Source organism: Zootoca vivipara, chromosome 8, assembly GCF_963506605.1.
Source record: "Zootoca vivipara chromosome 8, rZooViv1.1, whole genome shotgun sequence".
Lineage (NCBI taxonomy): Eukaryota > Metazoa > Chordata > Lepidosauria > Squamata > Lacertidae > Zootoca > Zootoca vivipara.
This window is the reverse complement of record NC_083283.1, coordinates 1,862,755-1,890,069: the sequence shown is the minus strand read 5'-3', so window position 1 is coordinate 1,890,069 and position 27,315 is coordinate 1,862,755. Positions and strand designations below refer to the sequence as shown.

General features: G+C 48.2%; 1 protein-coding gene across 1 annotated transcript; it reads left to right on the top strand.

Moving 5' to 3' along the window:
- The first annotated feature begins 68 nt into the window (after positions 1 to 68).
- On the top strand, positions 69 to 27,296 carry RECQL4 (RecQ like helicase 4). Its single transcript, XM_035126270.2, has 25 exons — positions 69 to 232; positions 1,057 to 1,166; positions 1,277 to 1,310; positions 3,285 to 3,394; positions 3,999 to 4,142; positions 4,708 to 5,834; positions 6,583 to 6,682; positions 8,192 to 8,321; positions 9,849 to 9,980; positions 10,274 to 10,414; positions 10,740 to 10,832; positions 12,230 to 12,366; positions 13,436 to 13,519; positions 13,793 to 13,981; positions 14,086 to 14,268; positions 14,502 to 14,709; positions 15,646 to 15,923; positions 16,051 to 16,188; positions 19,564 to 19,720; positions 20,598 to 20,727; positions 21,619 to 21,785; positions 23,670 to 23,856; positions 25,015 to 25,177; positions 25,897 to 26,005; positions 26,446 to 27,296. Exons 2-25 carry the CDS (start codon positions 1,083 to 1,085, stop codon positions 26,565 to 26,567), a joined length of 4,347 nt encoding a protein of 1,448 aa, XP_034982161.2. The 5' UTR covers positions 69 to 232; positions 1,057 to 1,082; the 3' UTR covers positions 26,568 to 27,296.
- Positions 27,297 to 27,315: the final 19 nt, after the last annotated feature.

The window sequence follows — 27,315 nt, the reverse complement described above, 5'->3', positions numbered from 1 at the left end:
ACGTAGCGCCGCCGCTCCGCCCTCCTCTCTTCCCTCCCTCCCTCCTTCCCACGGGGTTTCCAAGGAGACCAGCTCCCTTCCTTCCTTTCTCCCTTGCCTCCCCAACGGCTGCTCCTGATTGGGGCGCAGCAAGCGCCGCCCCTCGAGCGGTAGAACCGTCGCCTATTGGTCGGCGCGGCGGGCGCGCGGGAAGAAGGGAATCGTCTCAGAGCCCGGTGGGAAGGAGGTAGAGGTAACGGAGCGGGGCCGCCGGACGCCTGGGTCCCCCCTCGGCCTGGAAGGGAGGGCAGGACGGCGGCCTGGGTCCCTTCCAGTATCCCCAGGAGGGGGTGCCCGGACGCCTGGGTCCCTTCCAGTATCCCGAGCAGGGGGTGCCCGGACGCCTGGGTCCCTTCCAGTATCCCCAGGAGGGGGTGCCCGGACGCCTGGGTCCCTTCCAGTATCCCCAGGAGGGGGTGCCCGGACGCCTGGGTCCCTTTCAGTGCCCCTCTTCAGGGCAGGTGTCTCCTCTTCTGCGTATCTTTATCATGTGTGGGGATGAGTGTCACAGTGTTGGGTTTCATTGTGGGGGAGGGGGGAATCCCAATGGGAACTTTATCACGGCCCCCTTAGTGGGTCCAGCTAAGAATCCCAAAAGAGTTAAGTTCCCACAGAGATTCCCCTGACTTAGTTCGCATGTGATGCAGGCATGCGAGAGACCTCCGTGTGTGCCGGATCGTACTTTGGCAGAGAAGCAATGTACATTCTCTTCCCTTTCGGAATATAGTGTTATAAGAAAAAAAACTGCTCCTTTCCCCTTATGCACACGGAAGCTCATACCAATATCAAACTTAGTTGGTCTCTAATGTGCTACTGGAAGGATTGTTTTTTTGTTTTTTTCAAATCTGAAAGTTGCATTCTCCAATTATGGATTGCTGCTGTGTAACATATTCTGGGCTTGCATGTTGTTGGGTGCATAATGGCCTGGGCAGTGTGGCCTCCTGCCTGCCACCAACCCAGCTCTGAAGGGTTCTTTTGGAACATATTAACCTAAAACTTATGTGTCTTCTCGTGCAGTTTTTGGAAGCCTGTCTTGGGGAGTGATGGACAGATGTAGCAAGGTTAAACTCCTGCTGAAAAACTGGGAGGTTTTGTTTTTCCAGGAGCACCAGAGGAGACCTGGCAAGGTATTTGGAACACTGTAGACTAGGGTGGACATTTGAGTTATTGCTGACAGCATGTCTGTAGCCATTCACATTTCTAAAATTATCCTGACAAATTTGCACCTGTTTTCTAGGCTGATGTTGCAACGGCTCCTGAAGAGGTCAGACGTAAGTGTGATTCTTCTCCCTAGCATATTTGTTTTTGTGTGCTGCGGTAGTGGAAGGGATGTCAAGCCAGCTTTAGGTTAATCAAGGGGACAGCTATTATTTTTGGAATAGTTTAGATCAGCTGGCAAGTTTTGCAAATAAGTTGCTCCCCAGAGTCACATGTATGTTTCCCAGTTCCCTATGGTGGTAAGGAGAGCCTAGAACTCTAAAACCCTGCAACTCCTGCTAATTAAAACACAAAAATCCAACTAGCAGAATAATTGTCACTGCTCATTTTAAGAACACATTGTCTTAAGGTAGGGAGAACTTGGTTGGTTCAGGGCAACCTCTCTATTCTAGCACCTTTCTCCTGCAAAAGCATTGCAGAAGATAAAATAAATGAGGTTCATAGAATCATAGAGTTGGAAGAGACCACAAGGGCCATCCAGTCCAACCCCCTGCCAAGCAGGAACCACCACCAAAGCAGACTCCACCACACTCCTTGGCAGCAAATCCCACTGCCGAACAGCTCTTACTGTTAAACAATAGCATACAAACATTATAAAATACAAGGTAGCATTGCGAATCCAAAGTATTGATGGAGAGCTGAGAAACCCTAACTGAATAACAATTACTGTTGGGGATCTGAGGCACCTATGTAGCAGAAGTTTCCCCCCAGTTCCATTTACCAAACAGGCGACTTTAGGTCCAAAATAATTTACTGCTGTAGAAGATTAGCTCAGTAAAACAGTTCCAGACATTGATATATAGACATCGTTTTTAAGCTCTGCAGATACAGATATAAAGTATAAAGTATTCCTGTTGCTCCAGAAATTCAAGATGTAACACAGGCTCCAACTCACGGACAGACTGACCCCAACACTCAGGCAAGACCCCAAACACAGCACAAGACCCCAAAACACTGAAATGACGTGCCTTAATCACTTATATAGTCAGCACTGGGCCATTGAAGACACCAGTCTTGAAAGATCTACATTGGCTCCCAGTACGTTTCCGAGCACAATTCAAAGTGTTGGTGCTGACCTTTAAAGCCCTAAATGGCCTCGGTCCAGTATACCTGAAGGAGCGTCTCCACCTCCATCGTTCTGCCCGGACACTGAGGTCCAGCACCGAGGGCCTTCTGGCGGTTCCCTCGTTGCGAGAAGCCAAGTTCCAGGGAACTAGACAGAGGGCCTTCTCGGTGGTGGCGCCTGCCCTGTGGAACGCCCTCCCAACAGATGTCAAAGAGGAAAACAACTACCAGACTTTTAGAAGACTTTTAATGGGAGGCTTTTAATGTTTAATAGATTATTGTGTTTTATCTTTCTGTTGGAAGCCGCCCAGAGTGGCTGGGGAAATCCAGCCAGATGGGCGGGGTATAAATAATATATTATTATTATTATTATTATTATTATTATTATTATTATTATTATTATTGCCATCTAAATATGTTTTATTTGTGTAGGGGTTTTCGGTGTACCAAGTGCTTTTCCATTTACTTAATATGCTTTTCCAGTAGCTGTGAAATTTGACCCCTTATAACACATGGAAACATGATTACAGAAAGGTACTGTGGCTGGCTGCCTTAAGGAGATTCAGGCCAACAGTCCATCTGTAAAGTGTTGTCATCTCTGATTGGCAGCTGCTCTGTAGAGCCATGGCCTGTCAGATTTGGGGGGGGGGGACTTTGTGCATTGAAGCTCTCCGTCTCTTCATCTCAGCCCCTTGCAATGTTTACTGTGGTTTCATTCAGCTCAAGTTGCAGGCCTCAATGCCTAACCCAGTGGGTGAATTTCTAAACATAAGCTATCAAAACAAGACCTCCCTACAGGCAGGCTCTTCTCAAATCATTATCTATTGTAGAACTGTCACACCTGAATATTACTACTACCTGAGGGAGAGTGTGTATGCTGGGTTTGATAGACCCCAGAGCTGATTTGGGCAGGTAATTCCTCATCAGCTCAGAAGTCATTCTGAACTGCTATTTGTGCACAGAACTGTACAAAGAATACAAGGCACTGAAAGAAACCAAAGGACACCAAGGCCGCCTTGAATCTGAAGCCATCTGCCAGAAAGAAATTCGGGAGCTTCCAGTAACGGAACAGGTAACAAAGGGGCTTTGTGTTTTGCAGTTGTGATGTCTGTGGGCACTGACCTTGCAGGGGAAAGCCTTGAGCCCATGTTTGTTATTATCAGATCAAAAAACCCTGCAGCCTGTTAACACCCCCTCATCTCCATTTTTGTCACCTACAGCCTCTAAATGTAAACCAGATGAAGCTGTGTTGGGGCTGAACTGTTTTCAAAAGGCAATAAGGTGTAGTGTAGTGGTTAGAGGTTTGGACCAGGTCCTGGGAGAGCAGGGTTCAAATTCCCGCTCAGCCATGAAGCTCTCTAGGTGGCCTTGGGCCAGTCACTCACTCTCAGACTGACCTACCTCACATGGTTGTGGGGATTAAGTTAGGAGAACTATGAGCTCCTTAGAGGAAAGGTGGGATATAAATGTAATAAAAGTATAAATAGTTGGAGAATGATAGCATTTACATGGAAAACGAACTGCAATAGGGATATGTAAACTTAACTATTAAACTTAACTCTGCACAGGGGAACGATTTGCAACTAAAATTTACAAACATTAGTTTTGCATGCCGTAATTACCCTCTAAAACGTCCGCCAGTTTTTCCTCCCTGCTCTCCTCGTCTCTTTTCCAAGGTACCTGAGTCGGATTGCTGGGGTACACACCTGAATCGAGGAAATATGGCTCCTAAACTGACCCCGCAGGATCAAGACACCCTGCAGGCTTCTGTAAAATATTTTGGCATGAAGCTGAAATGCAACTTGGGATCAGCTATTAAGGTTTGTGTGATTGGTGAGTGACTAATTCTAGCCTTGAGCCCAGGCTGAGTGCAGGGACAGGGTAGCTTCTGAAGGCTGAAGATCCTTGAGGGGGGAAAAGGACCAACTCCATTTAAACTATGCCTGCGATATGATCTAATCTTTGCACTTCCTTCCATTTCAATGGAAACTTGATGAGCACCTTGAACCAGACAAGGCTGTTTGGAAAGTCTGAGCTCATTTCCCTTACCTAAATAATTACTTATCCGTATAATTTGACCTTGCAGACACATGAACACGCATTTCCCAATACTAAGTGAGATTTTCTCAGCCCTGGTGTTTGATCTCCTTTAACCGGAAACCCCACGTAAGGAACCTGAGACTTGTTACGTGGTTCAAAACTTGTTGGGGAAGAGCCAGCCGTTTAGCAAAGATTTCCAGTAGGGAAGGGAAGGTTGTCTGAAGGTTGAAGCTTAGCTTCAAAGGTTTTCTTTTCTGGTATAAAGTAAGAGGGGAAAGTGTTGGGGATATACCGGTAGGTAGGTTCACTTGCTGGAAACTAACTGAATTTTACTTTTGATCTCAGGAACGCCCTGTAACTTTAAGGAAATCCCTCACCCCCAGGAGGAAGTCAGTCACAGCGGTCTCACAGCAGAAGGACATGCACCAAACCACCACAAAGGCTGCGTCTCCCAAACCACCTGAGGCTCCTTTGTTAAAAAATAGCCCAGAGGAGCTGCTTTGCCCCGATCCCATGGAAATTGAAACCCTCCTGCCACCTTCATTCCCAGGGCTGGTTCCTAACAAGCTCCCCTACTCTGACCCAAAGCCAAGGCCGCCACCACTGCTGGATAAGTTCCAGCAGCTGAAGCAGACACTGACCAAGCGGCTGAGTAGCCTGGATCCTGGTTGGCTGGATAGGTGCCAAGGGGCAGAATGGCAGGCAAGAGAGGGGCTCCCTGGAGACGGCTCTCCTCTCCCAGGCGGTGGGGCAGATCCAGGCCAGGGCTCACCAGGACACAATTCCCAGGGGAAAGGGGGTGTTCCTCCCCACCTTGGAGAGCAGGCACAGGAGAAGTTTTGCAATTCTCCCAGGGAAAACAGTCAAGGAGATGCGGTGGGGAGCCAGCCCCTGGTCCAACGTGTTGGAGACAGCTGCAAGCCCAGTGGGCAGGCTAACCACGCTGCAGGTGAGACCCCATGCAAAGCAGGTGCAGATGCAGCACTCGCCGAGGGCAAAGCTGAGTTTTCTGCCTTCAAGCATAGCCGCAAACTGGAGATTCATACAGAGGATGCCACTCAGGAAACCGAGATGCAGCTTCGGGAAGGAACTTCACCGCAGTTGAGTGGTGCTTTCTGCAAAGTGGAGGAAAGGCAGCAGAGTTCTCCTAAGAGAGCAAAAGCTTCTTGCAAGAAGAGGCAGCAGGATCCTGAAGCCCACGGAGATGACGGCAAGGGCAGGTTCCAAAGGGGCCCCTCTGGCGTAAAACGCAAGAGAACTAAGGAGGTTGCGGGGGGCAGGCGCTTCAAAAAGCTGCGTGGTGCCAGTCAAAAGCCAGGGCTCAGCGAATACGACTTTGATGGTCAGGACATTGTTGAGGCACAAGACAAAAGTGGAACAGGCACCCCAGTTTGCTTTGAAAACCTACTTGGGGAAGTTGATGGGGAGGATTGTCCCAGGCAGAGTGAGAGATCCAGCAATCTGGCCTGCAGGTATGTCCAGGGAGCTTGCTGGAGCTCCTCGAAGTACAACTTCATCTAATATTTTCTCCTCTGTTTCGGTATCCGCTCATATTTGTACTAGAAAGTGAATGGTTTGTGCAGTCCATCTCTCCCAATGTCCTTATCCTGATTTTGTATTCTACAAATTACTGTCACATAAAATTGTTATTTCATACAGTACCTCCCTACAGTGTTTCTTCATGCTGGCAGCTTGCATGGTTTGTGTTATTAACACCACACTGTCACCCTTCCTTTTCCACTTTGAGGATGTTTTACCCTTACAAAAATCTGGTTAAATAAAAAAATTCCTTCAGTAGCACCTTAAAGACCAACTAAGTTTATATTTTGGTATGAGCTTTCGTGTGCATGCACACTTCGTCAGATACCACACGAAAGCTCATACCAAAATATAAACTTAGTTGGTCTTTAAGGTGCTACTGAAGGAATTTTTTTATTTTGCTTCGACTCAGACCAACACGGCTACCTACCTGTAACTAAAAATCTGGTTGTGGGACTTGTGTTCAGAGAGAGAGAAGAGGAAAGAGAAGAGAAATCTCAGAACCGTTCTAAGAAATACAGTCCCTTAGGGTCTTTAGGGGCTGGTGGGAATCAGAACTGCTTTGGTGCTTAAGTCTATGTGCCTTTTTGGCAGTTACTGTTAAGCCTGAGCAAGAGTACAACTAAATAGGAGGCACCCTGTTTTGAACCATTACAGTAAAGGGATCTTGTCTCTTTCTAGGCCACCACCAAAGAAGGATGGCAACTTTGTGCGAATCAATCTCAAGAAGAAATCTCACGTGAAAGGGTACGCTTTGAAAGGGAGGCAACTCCGCAAGCAGGTAAATTGCTTCTTGACTCGGTGGTAATTTTTGTTGTTTAGTCGTTTAGTTGTGTCCAACTCTTTGTGACCCCATGGACTAGAGCACGCCAGGCACTCCTGTCTTCCACTGCCTCCCGTAGTGGTATTTACAGCCTATAAAATAGAATTGGAATTAATCATGTCTGAGTGGAGCTTCCAACTTTTGAAGTAGCCTGTTTGCTCTGGAGGAAATTGAATTCAATTTTGTATTTATTTTCACATGAAGAAGAATAGTTACAGGTAGGTAGCCGTGTTGGTCTGAGTCGAAGCAAAATAAAAAAATTCCTTCAGTAGCACCTTAAGGACCAACTAAGTTTTTATTTTGATATGAGCTTTCGTGTGCATGCACACTTCGTCAGATACACTGAAACATGGAGCCACCTGGGATGAATAAAGACATCGGATTCTTATCTCATTATGCATGATCAAGCTTTCTTTAGCACCTCAGCCCTTGCTTTTCCCCCTCAGGACCAATTGCAGTCATCAACAGTCGTTAACAGCCATCTACAGGTTTACCACTCCCATCAGCCCATCACCCATTCCCATCACCCCCACCCTCTGAATATACATAAGGGTCTGGTGGATTCTGTTGCAGTGTATCTGACGAAGTGTGCATGCACACGAAAGCTCATACCAAAATAAAAACTTAGTTGGTCTTTAAGGTGCTACTGAAGGATTTTTTTTATTTTATGAAGAAGAATATTTATGTTTGAAACATTTTGGGAAATAACAACTACTCTCATAGCCATTGCTTTGGCCTTTTCTTCATTTGTTTGTGTGAGGTGGGTACGCTTCTGCCTCACTGCACTTCTGCATGGGTGGGGAGCACAGTTATAGAATCGTGGAGTTGGAAGGGACTCCGAGGGTCCTCTAGTCCAACCCCCTGCAGTGCAGGAATCTCAGCTAAAGCATCCATGACAGGTGGCCAACCTACCTCCGCTTAAAAGCCTCTCATGGGCTTGTGTATCAGTGTGTGGTTAGATAGTGAGTGGGTGTCTAAATTTATAGATCTGAGTCCATGAAGGCACACCTCTTGAAGGTAAGAGATCACTAAAGCTGTGAGTGCTCCTGATGGGCTGAGCTCTTCTGCTCCCTTCTCCTTTGACTCCTCCTAGACTTGGGTGGTGGGTGGGTGTGGCTCTAGCTCCTGAAAGGTGGCTGTTGACCCCTTCCCTTCAGGGCAGATGGAGCTATTCCAAGTCTTCAGTGGCACCAGGGCTTGTGTGTCAGCCAAGGCTTTGCCAAGCTTGGAGAGCCTGTCAGAGAGGGGATGAGTTCATGACTTCCACCGTGGGGATAACTGGGGTACGAGAACACTTTGGGGCACCCTCCTGCCAAATATATGCTGACAGATTCCCCCTCAAGCCACTGGAGCCCTCAGCTGGGTCCTCTGCCGGCCCATGACTCACACGGCCTGATCACAACCTCCTGTAGTGATGCAGGAGAGGCCTCCATTGCCTTAGCCCGCATCTTTTTGGTGTCTTGACAGGTATGGAAGCAGAAGTGGAAGAAAAAGGGGGAGCAGTTTGGAGGAGGGGGCAGGCACTTGGACCGAGGCTCTGACACTTGCTTCCGGTGTGGAGAACTTGGTCACTGGGCTTCCCAGTGCAAGGGGAGAGGTAAGGCCACCTTGCTGTCATGGCCAGATGATCACAAAATAAAGACCAGGTATTGGGACGCTTTGCATTAAGAGAACAGAAGACACGTTGAGTATGTTTTGTACGGCTACAAAGACTTTCACAAAAAGGCAGATGGAAGGAGTTAGTTGCAGAGTTTGCACAACTTCCTGCAATGTCTACAAACCCTCACTGCCCTTTTATTAGCAAAGCTACCAGCAGAGTCTTGATCTGGCTGTCAAGCACAGAGAGAAGGAAAAAGTCCTCATTATAAACCAGTTGACTGCTTTGTTGTGTTGACTCCGTAAGATATTTTTTTATTATCAATCCTCATGTGATTTTAGGTGTTTTATCAGCTCTGGCCATTCCTTAGGTTTTGTTTGGATTTTTAAATTGACTTGAAACCCACCTTGAGACCGTAAGATGAAGGCTGGATTGAATAAAACCAATCAATCAATAATTGCCTTATTTGGAAAATGCTTTTTCACTAACCTTTGCATAAGGCCATGAAGGCTACCTCAATTGTCCTGTGACTTCTTGGAATGTGTTCTAAGGAAGACACTATTTCTGGCCATAGGATTAGCACATCTAGCAGATAAAATGACTAAGTTTGTACATTAATATTAAATGCATAGTTTAGTTTTGCGTGTGTGAGCCTCAGATTCTTGCCCGTCCTCCACCTCAGCTGCAAGATGGAGGTTGGAAACTTTTGCTTCAGTTGTCAGCTCGCCTTGGCTGCTAGTGATGTGTGGTTGGTGACCTCTCATTAGTGGCATGTGGTTGTTTAGTGAACCAAGCCAACTCCAAGCTGTGGGTAATATTCTTAGCTGTAGTTCCAGTGAAACAAGCCAACACTTGCCACAGTTCCTGGTTGGGACATAATAAGCCATTGTAGTTACAGGTACAGTAGTTGGTCTTCTTCCTGCAACTGTCCCAAAGCTCAGGGCAACCTGGGCCAAGGCATAGGCAAGTCCCTGGCCATATTTGCAGAAGGAGGAGGAACCCAGGGGGCTGCCTTAGACCAACCAGTAAGCTCAGTATTGCCCACATGCTGACTGGCAGCATCTATGTAGGGTTTCAGATCTACTTGGAGATGCCAGGGATTGAACCTGGCAAGGTGGGCTAATCTTTTTTTGGCCCAGGGACTTCTTTCACCCTTTGTCAATATTTCAGGGGCCATATGATGAAATGGTCACTCCGAGTTCTTACATGAAAACACAGGAACACAACCCCCCCCCGACTGAACTGTGCAAATGGGGTGAGGGGGGCTGGCATTGTCGTTGTCTTCCCTCGTCAAATGATCAAACTGATCAATAGGGAAACGGTGATTTGCCTCTACACCAGCGTGCTGGGCTGTGCCTACCCCACTGCTACCAGAATTTGTGGTCTTGTGTGGTCAAAAGCAATTGCTCTTTGGGCGGCAGAGCAGGCCCCTGAACTAGGGTTTAGCCACCCTCTATTCCTGAGCTACAGCCTTTTCCCAAAGGGGAAGGGAAATCCATTCTTTTGATTGCTCTCTTCTTCCTTTAGCTGCTACTGAGCAGCTCTCTGCCGCTGACCCCCAACTGAAGGGAGATGTCTCTGCTGCCGAAGAGGAGGTGCCGCTGCTGACTTTGGAGGAAGTGGCTCAGATGACCAACACAGCCTACAGCAAGATCGCAGGTAAGAGGCAAAGGCTGCCTCTGTAGCACCCTCCAGTCTGATGCTATGTGGTCTCGAAACAGATAGAACCTGTCGCTGGTCCGTTCCCACTGTGCTAGCAGGGCATTTTTCTGTAAGCAGATGCAAGCGCCATGGTGTCAAGATGAAGAAATAATTTGGGGCTTTCCTTGCAGCTGGTATAGAGGCTGCAGCTGGTGCAAAGACTCTACGGTCCAGGTGGTATATTAATAAATAAATAATAAAGATAATAATATTCATAACTTGTTGTTCCTCCCCCCCTCCTTCTTCGCCAGCAAAAAGTGAGAGCGGCCAAGGAGACCTGATGCAGGAGGAAGAGGTTCACCTGTGTGTGCAGAGGCCCGTCTTGGAAGTTCTCCCACCACCTCCGCCAACAGAACCTCTCTACAAACTGGGGCAGGACGGGAAGGTGAGAGGTAAGTTTCCAAAAGGGTGCCTCTGTTGCCCCACCTCCCACCCCCAATGGCTGGTTGTCGCCAGCCTCCATGCAGTGGTGAGGCAGAACTTGCTGCAGAGTTTGTGCATCAGATCCCCAGTTAAAAGGCCCTGTGTGTTCTTCACTCTTAACGGTCGGTGTGAGGTTTTCCTAAAGTGCTTCTTGCCAGTTCTGTGGACAGGCTGCACTCTCACTGATAATGGGTTTTGCAGAATTTCTACCTACGTCCCTTTCTCCTGATGCTTCCATGAGTGTGGAATCATTGCCCCTTTCTTGACTGGATCTCTGTTCTGTGTCTTATGCAGAGACCCCTCCAGAAGTGTTGGAAGCACTGGCTGAGTTGGGTTATGCCACTTTCCGGCCAGGACAGGAAACAGCCATTATGCGGATACTCTCAGGTGAGAAGGGTTGTTTGCAAGACACTTCCTCATCATGCAGGAAATGCAGAGTGAAAGAAGGATGCAGTTTACTTGGAAGTGCAGCCAAGCAATCGTTGCTGGTCTTGCTGCATCCTTTTCCTAAGCCTTTGGCCTCCAGGTGTTTTGAACTACCTAGTCGGCTGTGCCAACTAGGCTGATGGCAGTTATAGTCCAAGACACCAGGAGGGCACTAGGCGGGGGAAGACTGTTCTTCCAAGGAATGACCAAGCAACACTGAAGGGTTGAATTTATATAGGAGCTGGTTGATATGGGGAGAGGTGTTACAACAAGGGTACTAGCTGCTTAAGGGCTTATATGTTACTAGTCTCATTCAACCCGTTAAGAAAACGGGTGCTAGAGGTGCGACGGGGCCGCGGACTTCCCTCCCTTTCTGCGCTCGGCCGCGGGGTGCGCCGGGAACGCAATTAAACAAAGCGCTCTCCCGTCATCTCCTGCGGCCGAGCGCAGAGAGGGAGGGAAGGCCGCAGCCCCGCCGCTCCTCCCACGGGCCAGGTAGGGTTGTCAGGAGGAGGAGGAGGCGGACCAAGATGGCGGCATCGGGCTCCGGGGGTCCGCCGCCGCAGGGGAACAGGAGGCAGAGGGTTGAGGGGGGGAGAGAGAGCGTGTGTGTGTACGTCCCGCCTCTGCGCATTAGCGCGGACACAGGGACGCAGGGACTGGACGCAGAGACACAGGGACTTTATTATATAGGATTGTTAGCACCTTGAATTGAGCCCAATAACATGGAGTCATCAAATTGTATGACTTCCCCTGCATGTGGAGATAGGCTCCAATGGATTGAGTGGATGAGACCGAGAGCAGGTCCAACAGTCAAGAAGGCAGTTCCTACACATGCTGTAGAGATAAGTGAGGGGCAGATAGGGCTCGTCAACCTAGGAAGGTAGCCCGTCTAGGAGAAGGAAAACTGATCCCGAACTTCGGCTGCCTTGTGGGACATCTCCAGGAGAAGAAAGGGGTAAAGAGTAAACCCTACACAAATGCGGAGCAGAGTCCCTAAGGCGGTTGGATGACGTCTTGTACGCCTCCTCCTGGCAACTCCTGCAGCTCCGCTGGTTCTAAACATCTTGCTCTGCTTTCCTTTGGACCCCATCAGCAAGTCCGAGAGGGGCGTCTTCTTGTCTGGGCAGCCCAGGACCTCCAGACACACAGCCTAGGCTTGTGCCCCGGGGAGGTTTGACTTCACCCCCATAGGCACAGCCCATTGTCACTTGAACAGACGGATGTCAACAGTATAATTTTATACTTGGAAGGGACTCAAAGGATCATCTGGTCGAACCCTCTGCAGTGCAGGAATCACTGCTATAGGCAGCCCATGCTGATTGCCGCTGCTGCTCTTAATTCTGCCACTTCTCTAGGGCTCTCCACGCTGGTAGTGCTGTCCACAGGAATGGGGAAATCTCTCTGTTACCAGCTCCCTGCGTACCTGTACAGCAAGAGGTCCAAATGCATCACCTTGGTGATCTCACCATTGGTATCACTGATGGATGACCAAGTAAGTTTGCTGGTTTGGATTTGGAGGAGGGTGGTGTCATTTCCTTGCTTGTGGTCCAGGGAGGGGGGAAGAGGGAGGAGGGAAGCTCTCCATGCTCTAGATTTAGGAACACAGGGAACCTGCCTTATTTCCAAGGCAGACCATAGGTCCATCTAGCCCAGGGTTGTCTACAAAGACTGACAGTGGCTCTCCTGGTTTTCGGACAAGAACCTTTCCTAGCCATCCCTGGGGCCTGCTCCGTTCAACCTCTACCCTCCAGACCTTAGCAGTGTGCTTCTGGTCTTCTGCTGTGATTGCTTTGGACTCTGACAGCGGAGGAGCAAGGCCTCAGCTGGACATGCAGGCAGCTCTTGTCTATTTTCAATAGAGGACATTTAACAAACCGTTTTTGACACAAACCTGCTTTTCAAGTCATTATTATTATTATTATTATTATTATTATTTGTTGAATTTATATACTGCCCTACACCTGGAGGTCTCCGGGTGGTTCACAGAACAAAATCAAAATATAAAGCCACAAAGTATATGATAAAAATAACTTTTTTATTCAAAGTAACTTTTCTTGGTCAGTTTTTTAAAGTTGTAATGGCAGGTAGCAGAGCTAGAAAAGACCCTCTGTCTGAGTTGCTGCCCGTGAGAGGAGGTAATATTCAGACAGATGGACCCAATGGTTTCTCTCTGGCCTGGCGTTCACATGCAGCAGTATATCTGCAAGACCAAATGTTGAGTTCAGCTTCTAAGAATATAATTTCAAATTATTTGCAAGCAGGTTCCCTTGAAAAGATTTCCAATTCCAGTCTAGTTCAATCCTGGTTCTTAAGCAAGAAATTAGATCTCCCTCCCTGCAAATCATTTCCCTCCCCCAGCAAGTTTGTTGGGTGACATGATCCTAGCATCAGGGAATGTGTTTAGGGTAAACCTCAGCATATTTCACCCCCTTAGAGGAAGTTACAGAGGAGGAAAAGCTTGCAAGGAGGTGGCTCTGGGAGCCTCAATGTGGCCTGAGGGGATCTCCATCTCTTTTGACTGTTCTTCCTTCAGTGACACACATTTTGTGCTTCCTTTGCAGGTCTCTGGCCTTCCCCAGTGCCTGAAAGCCGTCTGCATACACTCGAACATGTCCAAGACCCAGAGAGAGGCTGCCATGGACAGGGTGAGACGACTGATGTAGAGGCTACATAATTCTTGTTGTAACTGCAAAATGCTAGGGGTGTCCGTGTGCTACTTCCAGCCTCCGGTTTGCAACTTGTAAATAGTAATAAATTTGTAGCATGCTGTCAAATGCTCAAAGCACAACATGCCTTTTCTACCTGTAGTCTTTACAACAACCCTGTGGGGCAAGTCAGCATTGTAAGACTTTTTAAAATTATTTTAAAAGAAATGTTAAAATTCTGGCTCACGACTTGCTGGCTTTCCATGCTTGCAGGTCAAGGCTGGGAAGGTTCACGTGCTCCTGCTGTCACCTGAGGCTTTGGTTGGGGGAGGCGTCTCAGCATCCAGTTGTCTCCCACCAGCCGATCAGCTGCCCCCAGTAGCTTTTGCCTGCATCGACGAAGCACACTGCGTCTCAGAGTGGTCCCACAATTTCCGCCCTTGTTACCTTCGCCTCTGTAAGGTACGGAATCTGTGCGCACAGAAGCGAGATGCAAACACAGGTGTGTGGATGAGGAACACCTGTAAGCAGCAGAGCCTGGCTGGGTGACACCTTCTCTCCGGCAGGTTCTTCGGGACCGCTTGGGCGTGCGGTGCTTCTTGGGCCTCACAGCCACCGCCACCCTCTCCACTGCGCGGGACGTGGCTCATCACTTGGGCATCCCAGAGGCCAAGGGGATTGCTGTGCGTTCTGCTGCTGTCCCTCCAAACTTGCATCTCTCTGTCTCTGCGGACAGAGACAAGGACCAGGTGAGTCTGGAGCCCCGACTTGCTGCCCATCACTACTGTGTGGGAGAGTGCGGGGGGCTCCATCTTCAGAAGTCTTTCTGGTTTCCAGCCGTATGTTGTGGAGACTTGGGAGGGTCCCTTGTCTCTCCGGTGATAGTCTTTTGGCATTCCCTTCTTCCACGCTGAGCAATGCATGTCACTTTCCCTCAAGTTAATCCTGCATCTCAAAGTTGGCCACTTTGTTCCGATTCCAGGCCCTGGTGAACTTGCTGCAAGGGGAGAGGTTTGGGAGCCTAGACTCGGTCATAGTTTACTGCACACGCCGCGAGGAGACGGCCCGGATCGCAGCCCTTATCCGCACGTGCCTCCAGGGCGTGAAGCTCAAAGAACCCCCCAATGCTGAGGAGCAGGAGGAGGACAGCAGCAGCAGCAGCCTTGCTAGCAAGAGGAAGAAAGCAAAAGGTGCTGGTCACCGGCTTGGCTGGTTGTTGAGAGAGGCAGGCTGGGAAATGGTGGGGTCAGAAAACAGGAGAGCTGGTGGTTTTTTTCTTCCAGTTCTCAGGCCAAATTGAAAATGCATTTATTTATAGCCGGCTCTACTCCAGAGGCCTGGAGTGTCATCATAATTTTTTTTAAGCTGAAATACCCCATAAAAATATAACTAAAATTACTAGGAGCCACCTAAATTTCAGCTACACAGTGGCTACCTTGCACTTAACCCCAAGCTTCAGAGTCAACCAAAATGACAAAATAGTGTAACATGTCCAAAGGAGATACTCAGGCACACAGAGTGAGAAACTGAAATATCCGTGCACCCCAGGAATCCTTGCAATGTGGCAGAGAACTCGGGGACGCTCTCTCAGGTTACTCACACTAGCAGCCTTTAACAGCAGCACAGCATGCAGAAATTAAACAGGGCAACTTCATGTTCTGCCAGGCCTTTGGCCAGGGCTCAGCCTGACTCCCCTTTTCTTTTTGTGTAAGAACTAATATGAAAGAGGCTCCCAGCATTCTCACAGGCCCATATAAGATCAGCGGGCCAGTTGGGCCAATGAGCACTTACTGTTCCCAACCCTAACCCTGCGGAAAGCCATCTAATTATACTTTAATTTGATTTTGACCTGTTTTTAGGAGGTAATTTAATTATTGTTTGATTTCATACTAATGTTATATATTTGATGTTAGCCTCCCTGAGCCTGACTTCGGCCGGGGAGGGTGGGATATAACTAAAAGCTTATTATTATTTTATTTAAAAACCAAATAAAATTTTCTGCTGCCATCGGGAAAGAAGCTGCGGTTCCCAGTGCGGGAGAGCAGTTCTGCCCTGAAAGCCTCTCAGAGCCCTGTCAAGTGAGCCTTGCTCCCGTTCTCTCTTTTTTAAATCCCATTTCCTCATAGCCAAAAAGAGCATCCGCCGCCCCCTGAAGTGGATTGCCGAAGCCTACCACGCCGGCATGTCCGCTGCCGAGCGCCGCCGGGTGCAGAACAACTTCATGTCCGGCCAGCTGCGGGTGGTGGTGGCCACGGTGGCCTTCGGCATGGGGCTGGACAAGTCTGACGTGCGGGGCGTGGTGCACTACAACATGCCCAAGAACTTTGAGAGCTACGTGCAGGAGATCGGGAGGGCGGGCAGAGATGGCAAGCCAGCCCAATGCCACCTCTTCCTGCACCCAGAGGTGAGGCCTGCTGGACTCTGCTTGGGTTGGTCCTTGTGGGAGTGCCTGCTTGGTGGCGGCAGCAGCAGCTTCTGCAATCGGTCTCCTTCCCCCACAAAGTCACACGGCTGGCCATCTCTCTTTCTAGGGTGAGGATTTACACGAGCTGAGACGGCACATCTACGCTGACACGGTTGACTTCTTCACTGTGAAGAGGCTCGTACAGAAGGTTTTCCCTCCCTGCAAGTGCCGGGAGCTGCATGAGAAGCAGCAGGAGCTCAGCAAGGTCAGGAGAGAGAGAAGAGAGGAAGGCAGAGATCTCTGGGGGTGGCATTTGGCTGGCCAAAGCAAACAAGATGAATTTTAACAAGGAGAAATGTAAGGTACTACACTTGGGCAAAAAAAATGAAAGGCACAAATACAGGATGGGTGACACCTGGCTTGAGAGCAGTAATAATAATAATAATAATAATAATAATAATAATAATAATAATAATTTATTATTTATACCCCGCCCATCTGGCCGGGTTCCCCCAGCCACTCTGGGCGGCTTCCAAAAAAACAGAAATTCTAAAATACAGAAATACAGTACATGTGAAAAGGATCTAGGAGTCTTGGTAGACCACAAACTTGATATGAGTCAGCAGTGTGATGCAGCAGCTCAAAAAGCCAATGCAATTCTGGGCTGCATCAATAGGAGTATAGCATCTAGATCAAGGGAAGGAATAGTATCACTGTATTCTGCTCTGGTCAGACCTCACCTGGAGTACTGTGTCCAGTTCTGGGCACCACAGTTCAAGAAAGATACTGACAAGCTGGAACGTGTCCAGAAGAGGGCAACCAAAATGGTCAAAGGCCTGGAAACGATGCCTTATGAGGAACGGCTTAGGGAGCTGGACATGTTTAGCCTGGAGAAGAGAAGGTTAAGGGGTGATATGATAGCCATGTTCAAATATATAAAAGGATGTCATATAGAGGAGGGAGAAAGGTTGTTTTCTGCTGCTCCAGAGAAGCAGACACGGAGCAATGGATTCAAGCTACAAGAAAGAAGATTCCACCTAAACATTAGGAAGAACTTCCTGACAGTAAGAGCTGTTCGGCAGTGGAATTTGCTGCCAAGGAGTGTGGTGGAGTCTCCTTCTTTGGAGGTCTTTAAGCAGAGGCTTGACAGGCATATGTCAAGAATGCTTTGATGGTGTTTCCTGTTTGGCAGGGGGTTGGACTGGATGGCCCTTGTGGTCTCTTCCAACTCTATGATTCTATGATTTCTCTTCCTGATAGCCTGCAGGGTCAAGTGTGGTGGCAACCCCCCCCCCCACCTCTTCATTTGCAGTACAGTGGTACCTCTGGTTAAGAACTTAATTCGTTCCGGAGGTCCGTTCTTAACCTGAAACTGTTCTTAATCTGAAGCACCACTTTAGCTAATGGGGCCTCCTGCTGCTGCCGCGCCGCCAGAACACAATTTCTGTTCTCATCCTGAAGCAAAGTTCTTAACCTGAGGTACTATTTCTGGGTTAGCGGAGTTTGTAACCTGAAGCGTTTGTAACCCGAGGTACCACTGCATCTATCGCCCACTCTTCATTGAATGTTTTCAATCCCAGAGCAGGGCACAAAGCAATAAAAGTAAGCAGAGGAAAACAATATGCAAAAATTACAAAATTGTATAAAGAGGATCAATAAACAACTCAATTCTACCATAGGGTAAACAAGCAAAATTGCAACACCGTAAGTTAACATTTCCCCTTTAACAAAGTGCAGGCCTCAAGCCCAGGTAGTGACGTGCAAATAGGTTTGCTGGCCTCATCTCTTTTTACCAGCTAGCGCAGACCACATTCAGGGTCCTTCAAGGTCTTGTGGATATACGAACTGATTCTGGGTCTGCAGCTGTGTAAAGAGCGCTCTAATGTCCCTGCATTGCTGACTCCTAGCCTTCCCCCCCCCCCAAGGCACACTGAAAAACTGCTTCTCTGGGCCTGCAAATCACAGCCCACATTTCAGCCTGCTTTCAGAGGCTTATGAATGGGCATGCAAAGCTGCACCATCTAGCTCTGAATCTCCCGTGGACCCATTCAGAACAGGGTCATAGAACTGTAGAGTTGGAAGCTGCGCAAGAGGTCACCTGGCCCAACCCCCTGCCAAAGTGAGGGTGCTGTTGCTTCTCCCTATCAGTGCAATGCCTGCATACATGGTAGGTGGATCCGGTTGACTTAACCCTGTTTTGGATCTGCTAACATGGTCCCCATAGGCTAACTTTGTCCGTTTATATTGCTGTTCTACAAGGATATCTTACTGACATTTTTTTGTGCTGCTTTAAATTTGTAAAATTGTATTTTTGTACTTATTTCTGATGTTTTTATGATGCTGCAAACCATTTGGAGGTGTTTTCTTCCAAGTAGGGTGGGGTACAAATAACTTACCTGGATAAATGAACGGCTCACGTGACCAGGAGGGTCAGTTGAGTCCCTGAGGTTCACTGAGAGCTGCCAGTCCAAGTTAGGAGGGACTCTGCTCAAATTTTAGTGGTTCTATTGGGGGGAAAGAAGCGTTCTCCACATCCGAATTGTAGTTGAGATTCCTGCATTGCAGGGGGTTGGACTATATAATAATAATATTAATATTAATAATTAATAATAATAATTTATTATTTATACCCCGCCCATCTGGCTGGGTTTCCCCAGCCACTCTGGGCGGCTTACAACAGAAAAATGAAATAAAACAATTAAACATTAAAAGCCTCCCTAAACAGGGCTGCCTTCAGATGTCTTCTAAAAAATCTGGTAGCTGTTTTTCTCTTTGACATCTGATGGGAGGGCGTTCCACAGGGCAGGCGCCACCACCGAGAAGGCCTTCTGCCTGGTTCCCTGCAACTTGGCTTCTTGCAACGAGGGAACCGTCAGAAGGCCCTCGGTACTGGACCTCAGTGTCTGGGCAGAACGATGGGGGTGGAGACGCTCCTTCAGGTATACTGGACCGAGGCCATTTAGGGCTTTAAAGGTCAGCACCAACACTTTGAACTGTGCTCGGAAACGTACTGGGAGCCAATGTAGATCTTTCAAGACTGGTGTTATGTGGTCTCGGTGGCCGCTCCCAGTCACCAGTCTAACTGCCGCATTCTGGATTAGCTGTAGTTTCTGGGTCACCTTCAAAGGTAGCCCCACGTAGAGCACATTGCAGTAGTCCAAGCGGGTCTCAGGGTCCCTTCCATCTCTGCAATTCTATGCTTCTATGAATTCAGCATGCAACCCTCTAGCCCCAGGGTAGGATAAGTAGCCAGGTGGCCTCATGGTCCACAGGACAGCTCTTGTCTCCTGGAGGAGGAAGTGTCTCCCTTGTCTTTAGGAAGAATCATAGAATGGTACGTTTGGAAGGGACCTCAAGCCTCATCCAGTCCAAACCCTGCAATGCAGGAATTGCGACTGAAGCCTTTATGACAGTTGGCCACCCAACCTCTGCTTTAAAACCTCCAAGGAAGGAGAGTTCACCACCTCCAGAGGGAAACCTTTCCTCTCTTGAAGCGCTCTTGCCATCAGAAAGGTCTTTGTAATGTTCAGTCGGAATCTCATTTCTTGTCATTTGAATCCGTTCGTGGTCTCTTCGTTTCCCTGCTGCCGGCCTGCCATTCGTCTCTCCTGTGTGCAGTAAAGCCACTTTTTACATCTAGGGTGGTGAAGTGGATGATGCAGAGATGTTGGCTGCCTTGGAAGGGAGCGGCGAAGAACAGCCTGATCCAGGCGACGGCCGTCCTCGGGTCTGTTACAAGCACGAGCGAGCTATCCCCATTCAGCAAACTGTGGAGGGCCTGGACTTCCGAGAGGAAGGTGAGGAGGCCAGACCGGTAGCTAACTTCCTGCTCCCAAAGGAGGAGGAGGACAGGGCCAGCCCCTGCCCCATAACTGCTGAGCCACCCCTTGCCCTATATCTTTGCTGGTGGCTGCCCAGCTTCCTCCTCTTGCTGGTTGTGAGCCTTTGGCACACACATGCACAAAGACATTCTTAGCCAAGTGGGGAACTTGAACCATGGTCTTTCCCAGGTCCTTGTCATTTAATCCGCGCAACAGCAACCACCCTGTGAGGTAGGTTAGGGTGAGGCGCCATGACTGGCCCAAGGCCACCACCCAGTCAGCTTCATGACAGAGTGGGGATTTGAACCCTGGCCTCCCCCCCCTCCAGGTGCTCTAACCACTGCACAACACTGCCTCTATTTAGGCCACACGGGAGTTAATAGGGGCTTGTAGGGAGCAGGATGGAGTTCCTGGGTGTCTGCTTTTTCTTTGGGCCCCCAGAGGCTTCCCTGCCCTGGGCCCAGGTGGATCTCCTCTCAGAGTCTGCCCACAATCCCTCTGCCTCATTGCAAAATATGGGGGGGGGCAGATGTGCCAGTGGCGCTCTCTGCTGGACTGTGGTTTTTATGTCAAGCTTAAATGAACACTGGCTCTGATTCCTTTGCAAACAGAAGGCATAAAGAATGTTTGGAGTGAAAATAGCTCAGTCAGCTGAGCAGGATACCCTTAATCTTGGGGTCGTGGCTTCAAGCCTCATGTTGGGCCAAACATTCCCTGAGTATTGCAGGGGGTTGGACCAGATGACCTTTGGAATTATTTCTATGATTCTTTGAAAGGCTTTTCACCAGAGATGGATGCACAGCAGCAGGTGCCCCCTCCAGCTTGAGAGTTTTCCTCTTTCTTCTTTGTTCAGGTATAGAGACGCTTCTGTGCTACCTGGAATTGCACCCCCGCCAGTGGGTGGAGCTCCTGCACCCCACCTTCTCTTCCTGCCGGGTGGTCTGCTACGGCGGCCCTCAGCAGCTGCGGGCAGTGGCTCAAAGGTACGGAGGGGAAGGTGGCTTCTTGCATCGCTCTGAGCAGGGACCGGGGGGAAACTGAGCACTGGGAAATGATGGCACGTGGATAGCCTTCTAAGGGACCCAGAAAGAACCCAAGGGAAGAGTCTGGATTATTGGGGGGAGGGACCTGTTGTCACCAAGGTCGCATGACACCCTCAGCCTTAAAGCAAACCTGAGTTAAAGGAGTCAAGCAAAGCACATTTTCATGAAGCTGATTTATTTTCACACTTGAAATAATACAATAAATTGTAGGTTTTGTCATTGTGTGCCTGCACCTATGGTTTCGCTGTTTTAATCGCTTGTTGTATAGCTGTTTTTGCACAGGCTGTTTTGAGTATCGTTCCTGATGGGGAAGCAGGTTGTAAATCGAAAGAATAATAATTATGACAATTGCTTCCACCCCCTGCTAGGCCAGAAAAGGGAGCGTAAAGAGCTTTGCAGCCCCCTGGCAGTTTGGCACAGCTGTCCTCCAACCCATTTCTGAGGTGTCCCCAGACGTGACAGAGATTGCTGCAGTGACAGCTCAGCTGGAAAACATGAGGGCTAGAAGCCTCCTTTTGAAAAACGCTGCGTTCTGTGCCAGGCGCCACTTTTCATGCTCGCAGCTTGGCATGATCAGGGAGAGTGCTACACACAGAGCCCTAATTGCACATGGGGAGCTGGGTATTCCCTGCGTTTTTGCATCAGTTTCGCTTGATGAACTGAGGCTGTCCCGTTGATGATTAAGATAATTTATTAGGGGTGGATTTGAACTCTGCACTTTTCCAGTCGTTCCAGCTGTGCTTGAATCCAAGCTTCCCAGATTAAATAGACCCTCTTCGGTTCCCCTACGGACTTCTCACTTGCTGACTTCTCTTCTTCTCCTTTCCCCAGGTGTCCTCCTCTTGCCGTCTGTCTGGCCCAGCAGCGCCTGAAAGGGGTGGACCTTGCTCATGCCAGCTCTGTGGAGTTTGACGTCATTGAGCTGGCCGACTCCATGGGATGGGAGGTCTTGCCGGTGAAACGAGCTCTCCGTCAGCTGCAGTGGAGCACTCAGAATGGTAACCAGTCAGTGGGAAGCCTATCTAGGTGGGCTGGGATGGGAACAGCTGTCCCAGAGAGCAGGCCTTCTGCCTAAGCCCCCAGCCGGTCTTGGTTCAGGAAGGAAGCAGAGAAGCCACATCTTGTTGGCTGCTTATCCCTTGTTTAATCTCTGCTGGAAGGTTTGGGGGGTGGGGTGGGGTGGGTTTGCTGTTCTTTAGAGGGAAAGGCCTTCTGAGCGACAAGGATGGAGGAACTTGTTATTCCAAGGCAACCCCCACCCTCTTAATATCTGACTCAACAGGGCGACAGTGGGAGAAAACTCCCTTTGGGGGCTTAAGGTGGAGGCTCCCACCAAATTCCCAGTTAGTCAGACTATTCCACAATGCCTTGCCAAACATAGTCCAAAACAATGTGAGAGCCTATCCCCTTAACACACACCCTAGAGAGGAAATGTGTGTCATTTTGGCTGTTTATTTCCTAGCCAAGCACCTGCCACCCCTCTTGTTCCACCATCTCGTCACCTAACCACAATCCCTGAAAACTCTTCCACAACCCAGTTATTTTTACTATACATGCAGAGCCCTCCTTGCACCTTAACTAGAATTGTTTTTCACTCTACCATTCATAATAATAATAATAATAATAATAATAATAATAATAATTTATTATTTATACCCCACCCATCTGACTGGGTTTCCCCAGCCACTCTGGGCGGCTTCTAACAGAAAAATAAAACACAGTACAGTAATCTATTAAACATTAAAAGCCTCCCTGAACAGGGCTGCCTTCAGATGTCTTCTAAAAGTCTGGTAGTTGTTTTCCTCTTTGACATCTGTTGGGAGGGAGTTCCACAGGGCAGGCGCCACCACCGAGAAGGCCCTCTGCCTGGTTCCCTGTAACTTGGCTTCTCGTAGCGAGGGAACCGCCAGAAGGCCCTCAGCGCTGGACCTCAGTGTCCGGGCAGAATGATGGAGGTGGAGACGCTCCTTCAGATATACTGGACCGAGGCCAGTATATCTTCAAGATATACTGTGCCTTCAAGAAGGGTGTGTGGAAATGAACCTTTAGGCCAGGCTTCCAACAAAATATTAAAATACAGAAATCCATCAAACATTAAAAGCTTCCTGTCTTGAGATGCCTTCTAAAGGTCTGGTAATTGTTGTTCTCTTTGACCTCTGGTGGGAGGGCATTCCACAGGGTGGGTGCCACTACCGAGAAGGCCCTCTGCCTGGTTCCCTGTAACTTGGCTTCTCGTAGCGAGGGAACCGCCAGAAGGCCCTCGGCGCTGGACCTCAGTGTCCGGGCAGAATGATGGAGGTGGAGACGCTCCTTCAGATATACTGGACCGAGGCCATTTAGGGCTTTAAAGGTCAACACCAACACTTTGAATTGTGCTCGGAAACGTACTTCAGCCATTAAGTTCCTCCTAAACTGGTTCCTGCCGATTTTGTGGCCAGGCTACCCTCTGGTGTACATGGCGCCGGCCTCCCTGATAATGGGCCTTGCATTATTTCTACCTAACCATCCAGTGAAACTGAACGTTGGAAGGTTCAGAACTCGGACACAAGAAATGGCTTCTTCGCGCAGTGCATAACTGTGGGCTTCTACAAATGCTAGTGCTGTCCACCAATTTCAGTGGTTTTAAAAGAGACAGGCTCAGGGGGGTGTAAGACTGTCAGTGGCTACTAGTCGCAACAGCTGTGTTCTACTTTTAGTGCTGCAAGTAGTAGCCTCTGGGTGCTGGAAATTGTAAGTGGGGAGAGTGCTGTTGCCGTGCTCATGCCCTGCTTGTGACCTCCCCCAAGGGGCACGTGGTTGGTCACTAAGACCTGGATGCTGGACCAAGTGGCCTGATTCCGCTGCATGCCTCTTCTTAATTCTTCCCTTCCCTTGTGGCACAGGTTCCCATGTGTCTAGGAAGAGCGGGATCCTCGTGGAATTTAGTCAGTTTGCTTTCCACCTGCGCTCCTACGGCGATCTCACCGATGAGGAGCTGGACTCAGTGTGTGACTTCCTGCACCAGCGAGTGACGGACCGCGAAAAAGCTGCCCTCTCCCAGCTGCAGGCCTGCTTCCAGGCCTTTCAGAGGTGGGTAGGCACAAACTGGCACCACTTTAAAAGGTGGACTCTGCTTGCTGCATGTGAGAAGCTGGGCAAAAGAATGATGTGTTCAGTCTGGGGGAGAAAGAGCTGTTCTAACAGGGAGGGAGATCCACCTTGCGTTTAATGGACGCAACAGGTGCTTGTCATGGACTGGCTGGATGCTGAGAAGGGCTGGGAGGCCCTAGTAAGAATGTCTTACTAGGGTTATTAAATGAGGAAATAAAGGTAAAAGACAGAACACTAATGATGCACGCGACAGCAGCCGGAAGAATACTCATTGCAAGAAATTGGAAGAGCGAAATAGTGCCAAAAAGGGAGGAATGGGTCGAAAAATTGATAAGTTATCAAAATTTAACGATTAGAGCGGGGAGGGCTAAAGTTATAAAAGAAGAAAAGTTAGAGAAAAGCTGGAGTATGTTTAAACAATATCAAAAAAAATCAAATTGAAAAAAACCAATCTCCTAGCGGAAGTATAAAAGGCATAAAATAAAACTGATTAAATGGGAAACAGAGGAGAAAGCATGTACAAAGATACAAGATTAAAGATAGACCCAAGCAAAGGGTTGGCTGGAAGTCATCTTTTTTTTGGGGGGGGGAACAGGATGAATGTAGAAATGTCATTATTTTATTTTTTTCAGTTCTTTTTGTCTTATGTGCTTTCTTTTGTATGAATGATAAATTTATATGCATTCTGAGTTTAATTTAATTTAAGATTGAAGATAAATATGATTTATTATGTTTTTTATATGTATTTATGTTTAAGATGTAGGTCTATGTATTGTTATGTCTTTCTGATTTTTGTTTTGGCTTATTTATTGCATTTGGTTATCATCATTTCGATTTTGTCATTATTTATTATTATCTGGAAAAAAAATTTCTCTAATATTTTGTTTGTTTATATGTAAGCATGTGTGAGTGGTATTTTTTTGTGTATATTTTATGTCATTTTTTATGTATATTTCATGTAAATTATTATGCTAATAAAGTTATTTTTAAAAAAGAGAGAGAAGGGCTGGGAGGCACCAGTTGGGAAACCTCCTTCCAAAGGGGTAATAAAGTGTTAACTCGTACAAAGATTCCCTTCACAGCTAAGAAAGATTTGCAAAAAGCAAAGTATGCTCTCCCCCTCGTCTTTTTGAGCAGTGTGGCTTTCCGCGCCTGTGCCTCGTGCCGTGACCGCGGGGGCAAGGAGAAGAGCGCCCAGCTGAAGTCTCTGCTGATGGATTATTTTGAGAAGGATACAGAGGAAGCAGACCCGGCCCTCCCAAATGAAGAGCAGGGCGCCGAGGATCTCCAAGATATTAAAGTAAGAGAAGCTGCTCTTTGCTGCTCCTCTTAATGGCACAGAAAAGCATAGAATGACACAGGCATGTCTGTTGGGCTTCTCCAGATTGTGGCTTCCGAGACCACAGCCAGGCACCACGCGTGGAAATGTGCCACTGTCTCCTGCAATGCTCCTGGGACTTCATGGTCCTCATCTGTTTCATAATGCTATATATGGGTCCGAGTAGGCTTTCTAAATATCTCCTGAGATAACGATGGTTGGGTAGGTGAACCTCTGGCAGATTTGTTTCATATTAACTGTGTGCTCTCCATTGATGTGTGGTTAGGGACTTGCTCTGAAGATGGGGGGGGGGGTTCTAATCCTGCTACTCCTCTTATTTTTCAAAGGAGAGGGTCATAACCCAGTGGCAGAGTACTTCCTTTGCAGGCAGAAATCTCCCGTTTTAAAAAGGGCTCAGGCAGCAAGTGACTGGAAAGACCTTGAGTTGCTGCCAGAAGGAAGTTCTGGGCTAGATAATCAGTAGCCTCATCCTGCCCACTTTTCTACCTGGGCAAAGAAGTGAGTTCTCTTCACCCTTTTAAGCCAGAGGTGGGGAAGAGGCCTTTCGGGAGACACTTATCCAATTATCAAGTGCACAATGCTGAGCAAAGATGAGCCCGGTGTTTTGACTTTGTACAAAGCAGCTCAACATTTGGACACCAGTAACTAAACTCCCAGTATGGCTTGCTTCCCAATTTCAGCTTCGGGACTGGGAAGAGCAAATACGAGCTGACGTCCGCAACTTCCTGTCTATCCGCCAAGACGAGAGGTTCACTGGCAGGGCTGTGGCCAGGATCTTCCACGGCATAGGTGAGGATGTAATTCTCCAGCCGTTCTGTGGTCTGCTCTGCTTCTTGCATCAGCACAGAGGCTGGCACCGCACCAGAGGGCACTTCTGCTCAATCACAATCTGATCTCTTAAAGGCAAAGGCAACTTGAGCATCACATTTGCCACAGTGTTGTAGAACAGCCTTTTCCAACCTGGTGCCTTGCAGATGTTTTGGACTACCAACTCCCTGGACGTGGCTGATGTTTGTTGTAGTCTTAAAAACATCTGGAGGCTACCACTTTGGCAAAGGCTGCTGCAAAGTGAGCAAAACTGGTAATCCTTAACTCTATGTCAACAATGCAGGAGGCTCTGTTGGGCCCTCTAATGGCCGGCATTGCTCTCTCTCTCTCTCTCTCTTTGAGAAATGACCAAGCACTTGCAATTCTTTTGGTTGCTGATTGAGTTTTCTCCATTTGGACAGGAAGCCCACGCTACCCAGCCCAGGTCTATGGCAGAGACCGGCGTTTCTGGAGGAAGTACATACATTTTGATTTCAACAAGATTATGCGCATGGCCACAGAAGAGATCATCCGTTGGAACTGAATTGAATTGCACTGCCGTCTCCAAGGATGAAACCCCAGAGCAGAGCTTCAGGGTTCCCTCAAGCCTGTGTGCAGGCTGCTCTAATTGCAAGATGCAACTGACCAGCCAGCATCCCAGGAGCCAAAATAGCACCACCTGCTCCCCTTGAGGTTTTGCAGAACTTCTCTGCAAGGCAGATGGAAAGCTGGGCACCTGAATGGGACTTTTCTGTTGCCCTGAAATAAGCAAAGGTTTGGGGGGAAATGGCTTGTTTTTATCTCCAAGCCTTTCCCAATGTTGTATGTAAAGTTTCCTTTTTATGTTTGATTTTTTACAAAATTCTCCTGATTTTTATTTTTTTTTAATGTAAGGAAGAGTGTCTTCTTCAAACTTCTAGGAATTTTTATTATTTTTATTTATTATCTGGAGTTCTACATCTTTTGCAAATCTTGAAGTGTGTTGATGGATGCCTCCCCTCCTTCCTCCAGGCTGCCAGCATTGGTGGGAGGGAGGTTGATTTAATAAATAATGATAATAAAATATGTATAAAAAGAGGATCCATGATTAAGGGTAGAACATGCGCATACAATGGGGAGACATACGGGAGGGACTGGCATCAGCAAGCATAATCTTGAAGAACTGATGGGCAGATCCTCTTCCATAAAAGAATTGTGAGGATTTGCTTCTTCTATGTGGCATTTAGAAATATAATGCTTTAAATATTTGACTGCTGCCTCCTCTTCACCTGCGATAAACCTATTTCATTGTA